Genomic DNA, 5,642 nt, shown 5'->3' on the forward strand with positions numbered 1-5,642 from the left:
TGTTTTTGTTTTTTACAACCGCTACCCCGCCCACCCTGCTCCTCAACAGCTAAGGACCAGATTGCAGATGAAATGGAGGCTGGGGGAGGGACGAAGGATGGAGGAGGTAGTTACCCTGGGAGCGGAAGACTGGAAGAGACAATTCTTGACAGAAGGAGTAGAAAAGTTCAGTAGCTCCAGAAAAAGAGGCAGCCCCTCCCTAGTAATCAGAGAATTGCAAATAACATTTTTCCCTGTGGGATAGGCAACAATAGAAAAGATTGACAGGGCCATATATGTATAAGGAGTGGGGAACCGGGAGGGAGTAGGGGGCGGGCTCACTTCTGCCGCGCTTTTGGTGGGAGTGGAAATTAGGGACCGGAGCTCACTGGTGACGTAGATCTCATGTGACCAGGAGTCGACGTGTGCAGAAGTCCTGCTAGTCTAGTCCTTGTTCCCGTCTGGGTACCAGCTTCCTTTAGCAGTGCAGGCGGCCGCCCCGGAGAAGAGTGGAAGGAGAAGGAGTCAACTTGCGGAAATTTTGCAGGTCGGTGTCAGTATGGGTGTTGCCTGGAGGTTGCCAGTGCGCAGTAGCTTAGGGCGAAGACTTTAGGGAGTGCCAGGCAAGTCCGACTCTCCTCCCCTCTCTCCTCCAGGTCCGCAGGAAATGTATGGCCCTTGGGAAAGGGACTAGGGGTCCTGGGAGAAGGACAGGAAGACCTCTGTCATAGTTTAAAAGTAATCATCCTCTGCCATCTAAGACCGCTTTCCAGACACCCACCGTCCCCCAAACCGCGCCTCGATGTTAGAGATAGTTCGGAAGTAATCTGCTTTCCCCACTCCCTGTCAGAGAAGAAAGACGAGCTTACTCGCACTGTGGAGAAGGGGAGAACTGGGGGAAACAAAAGGTGGGAAACTTTCCATGACCGAGACCCTGGGTCTCTGGTGCTGGTCAGCAAACCAAACGCTCGCCCCACCCCCACCGTCCCCTCCCGTTTCCCGTCTGTCTGCAGCTTTGTGTTCTTAGCGCGACCCAAGGCTAGAAAAAAAAAAGAGGAAGAAACTGACCCGATCCGTACCAGGTAGGTGAGAGGAACATTATAAAAACTCCTCGGGTGAGGGCGGGAGAAAGGTTGTGGGCCCCACTGTTCCCGCCCCCTCCTCTTCCTCCCTTTTTTCCTACTCTTCCTCCCTTTCCCCTTTCCCCTCTCGCTCCTCCCCACCCTTCCAGCCACCCTTCTCTGTTCTGGGGAAGTCCCTGTGTTAGGCCCCGCGGGGGAGAAACAGTTGGGGAGGGCAGGGAGGCGGGAAGGAGGGCCTTGGAAAAGGCTGGAAAGAGCGACAAGAGAGAGGTGAGGAGGTGGAAAAGTGGCGGTAAGAGGGGCGGGGTCAGGATAGCCCTGATTGCTGACTGGGCTTCTTAGGTGGTAGATATTCGATGACAGCTCTGAATCAAGAAAAGGAAATGCTGGTACCTCTGTCTAGAGCACCTGTCCACTCACCAAATCTTTGACTTGCTGTCTCCTTCTTGCTTCCTAGAAGTAACTACATTCAAAGGGGAATAGCAGAAAAAAAGAAAAGGAGAGAAGGAAGGAAGAGAGGCAGACAGACACAAGATGAAACCCTGTCAAAAAATTGAAGGAAAACCAGAAAATGAGAGTGAACCAAAGCTCGAGGAAGAGCCAAAGCCTGAGGAAAAGCCAGAGGAGGAGGAAGAGCCAGAGGAGGAAGAAAAAGCAGAAGGAACTTTTAGAGAAAGGCTGATTCAATCTCTCCAGGAATTTAAAGAAGATATACACAACAGGCATTTAAGCAATGAAGATATGTTTAAAGAAGTGGATGAAGTAGATGAGATAAGGAGAGTAAGAAACAAACTTATAGTGATGCGTTGGAAGGTTAATCGAAACCATCCTTACCCCTATTTAATGTAGTTTACCTTGATCTTTATTTGATATTAACAATACCATATAGGTTTCTTTTTGTTAGCATTTTCCTGATATGCTTTTGTCCATCTTTCTACTTTTAACCTGTTGCTGTTAGTGGTTTTAGATGTATCTCTTGTTATCTGCATCTCATTGTTTATTGTATTTTGAACCAATCTACAAGACTCTGTCTTTTAATAAAAGAGCTTTACTCATTTGTAAAAAAGAGGTTCCTGATAGGATATAAAATGAAAAAAGGTTACTAAGTAATATGTGAATATCATATTTTTGAAAGGTAAAAGTACATTTGTATATTACATATATGCACTTAAAACCTTGTTTAGGATGAAAGATAAAAAGTACAGTCTTGGTGGTGGGATTATGAATGATTTTTATTCTTTTGCTTATTTGTATTTTCCACATCTTTAAAATGAGCACACATTATCATTGCTAACAATAATAAAAGTTTTATAACAAAAAAGGAGCAACCAACAGCACTTCTCAGTTTATTTCTAAACGTACTGGGGCACTTAATATTTGTTGACAGATTTTAGAAGCAAATGTGAACTTCAAAGTACCACTTGACCACTTAGCTAGAAGAAAAATTTTATATCTTTTCTAGTCTGTAAAATAAAGATAATAATCTCACAAATATCTTGTGAGGGCCAAATAAAGTAATGACCTTGAGCTGTGTTTTACGGAGTGTTGTCTTCATGTGCCCGTGCAGGATGCCAGCTCCCTAAGAGATTCGTTTCAGCTACTTGGGAGGGTTGAGAAGTAGTTCTCATCTGTACTTAAAAACAAACCCAGGCAGCTATGAGGTGGGTGCCACTTTTATGTTCTTCTCCTGCTGTGCCTGCCCAGCCTCTCATCCCCACTCCTGATACTGTGATGTATACTGGGCATTATGGCCCCTTCTGCAGTGCATTGCACCTTTCAGGCCCCTACCACTGTGACATGCTATAATTCTCAAGTAGTGAAGCCCAACACATTTCTTTGGCTCCCCAAGTGGGCTGAGTTCCCAGACTGACCTCTGTAGAAATGGGGAGATTGTCCATTTCTTCAATTTAAATAGACACTATGCAGTGCCACTTGGGCCATGTCTTATAGTTGGGTACAGAGCATCTTTTCATGTGCTTATTGGCCATTTGTATACGTTACTTTAAGACATGTCTATTCAATATTTTGTCCACATCCTCCTCCGTATTTTCAGTATAGTGTGGGTAAAGTAGCTATTTAAAGGAATGAGGTAGGCCGGGCGCGGTGGCTCACGCCTGTAATCCTAGCACTCTGGGAGGCTGAGGCGGGTGGATTGTTTGAGCTCAGGAGTTCGAGACCAGCCTGAGCAAGAGCGAGACCCTGTCTCTACTAAAAATAGAAAGAAATTAATCAGACAACTAAAAATATATATAAAAAATTAGCCGGGCATGGTGGCGCATGCCTGTAGTCCCAGCTACTCTGGAGGCTGAGGCAGGAGGATCCCTTGAGCCCAGGAGTTTGAGGTTGCTGTGAGCTAGGCTGACGCCACGGCACTCTAGCCCAGGCAAAAAGAGTGAGACTCTGTCTCAAAAAAAAAAATAAAATAAAATAAAGGAATGAGGTAGATTCCATATGTACTACATGTTCATCATGCATTGTTAAAAGAAAAATGAAAGGACAGGAGGCACAGTATAATATATACACACATACACATACATATATCCACAAATATCAAGATGAAGCCCTTTAGTTTGCTAAAGGGAGGGATCATTTCTCTTTAAGTGACATTTTGGTATCTTACCAGGCCTCCTGTCATGTGGTTAAGAAATAATAATTATTTTTTAAAAAATTTTCCCAATGAATAATTCTATTATTCTTGCATTGTAACTGTCAAAAATAGTTCTTGGACTTACACAGAGTCTTTCTTCCCTTATGTGAACTCTGAGTCCTTTTCCAGATATTATATCATTTACTTGTTATTTTGTAGGAAAATGAGAAAAGAAAAGTCACCTAGCTATTAAATGGAACACCTGTCTAAGGTCCAAGTCCTTGCTCCCAATCACTGCTCTGAAACAGTTAATACTTAATAAATAGTAACAACAATACTGTTGTACTAAGTGAATTCCTATCATCTCAAAGCTCCATGCCCTTTCAAGTCCTGGTCTTGGTTCCCATAGTTCTCCCTGCCTGAAATACTCTCTCAATTATCACTTATACCCTTAGCCTGGATAACTCCTACTAATCCATGCCAGAATAGATGTTCCTTCTTTTTTATAATAGCTTTATTGAGATATAATTTGCATGCCAGTTTACCCACTTAAAGTATACATTTTGATGGTTTTTAGCATATTCACAGATATGTGCAACCATCACCACAATCAATTTTAGTACATTTTCATCAAGTCAAAAAGAAATGCCACATACTTAGTTATGACCCTCCTATGCCCTTATCTCCCCAGCCTTAAGCAAACATTAATCTACCTTCTGCCTCTATAGTTTTCTCTGTTCTGGACACATAAAATGTGGTCTCTTGTGACTGGCTTCTTTCACTGAGCATAATATTTCCTAAGTTCATCCATGTTATAGTTTATATCAGTGCTTCATTCCCTTTTATTGCCAAATATTATTCTATTGTGTGGCTAGTCCACATTTTGGATATGGATACTGACAAGGATATGGAGCAATAGGATCTCTCATCCACTGATGGCCAGAATGCAAAATGGTGCAACAGCCACTTTGGAAGGCATTTTGGCAGTTTCTAACGAAACTAAACATACTTTTTCCATACAACCAACCAATCATGCTTTTTGGTATTCACCCAAATGAGTTGAAAACTTATGTCCACACAATAACCTGTACATAAATGCTTATAGCAGTTTTATTCATAATTGCCAAAACTTGGAAGCAACAAGGATGTCCTTCAGTGGGTAAATGGATAAAAAACCTGAGGCACATCAAAACAATGGAATATTATTCAGTGCTAAAAAGAAATGAGCTATCAAGCCATGAAAAGACATGAGGCAATCTTAAATGCATGCTAGTAAGTGAAAGGAGCCAATATGGAAAGGCTGCACATTTTATGATTTCATCTATATGACATTCTGAAAAAGGCAAACTCTTGGGATAGTAAAAGGGTCAGTGGTTGCCAAGGGTTGGGGGGAGGATGGGATGAAAAGATGGAGCACAGAGGATTTTCAGAGCAGTGAAACTCATTTGTATGATACTATAATAGTGGGTATATGTCACTGTACACTTGTCAAAACCCACAGAATGTACAACACCAAGAGCGAACCCTAAAGTTTTTTTACTAGCTTAATTCCAGTGATATGTAAAAATGTTACTCCCATTCCTTCCCCTGCTTTTGTGGCATTATTGTTATACACATTACATCTATTAATGTTACAAACCCAATAATGCATTGTTATAATTATTACTTTACCCTCTGTAATCATTTCCTTAAACCAGTACTGTTTTGCTCCTACCAATCTCCTTTGTTCTGTTATTGGGAAAATATTACAATTATGTTACATTTCTGTATGTTATAGGCCTAACATTAGGTACATATTATTTTACAAAAGTTGCTTTTTAAACCAGATAAGAGAAGAAAGGAGAAAAATTCCTTTTATACTTACACAGAAAAGTATACTGTCTTTTATAATTACATATTATCTTTCCTGGTGTTCTTTGTTTTTTACTAAGATTTTAGTTAGCATCTGGGGTAACTTGCTTTCAGCCTTAAGATCTTCCTTTTGTATTTCTTTT

At 41.5% G+C, this 5,642-nt stretch overlaps 1 protein-coding gene across 4 annotated transcripts; it reads left to right on the forward strand.

Moving 5' to 3' along the window:
* Positions 1–366: 366 nt before the first annotated feature.
* On the forward strand, positions 367–2,390 carry WBP5 (WW domain binding protein 5). Of its 4 annotated transcripts, none has more exons than XM_012644741.1 (2): positions 367–526; positions 1,519–2,390. In XM_012644741.1, exon 2 carries the CDS (start codon positions 1,596–1,598, stop codon positions 1,908–1,910), a length of 315 nt encoding a protein of 104 aa, XP_012500195.1. In that variant the 5' UTR covers positions 367–526; positions 1,519–1,595; the 3' UTR covers positions 1,911–2,390. The 4 variants fall into 4 exon arrangements, 2 of the variants coding, with proteins under 2 accessions (XP_012500195.1, XP_012500198.1); XM_012644744.1 differs by having other exon boundaries at positions 1,522–2,390; XR_001137511.1 differs by lacking the exon at positions 1,519–2,390 and adding an exon at positions 993–1,052 and having other exon boundaries at positions 400–526.
* Positions 2,391–5,642: the final 3,252 nt, after the last annotated feature.

Source organism: Propithecus coquereli, unplaced genomic scaffold (genome assembly GCF_000956105.1).
Source record: "Propithecus coquereli isolate 6110/MARCELLA unplaced genomic scaffold, Pcoq_1.0 Scaffold104, whole genome shotgun sequence".
NCBI classification, from domain to species: domain Eukaryota; kingdom Metazoa; phylum Chordata; class Mammalia; order Primates; family Indriidae; genus Propithecus; species Propithecus coquereli.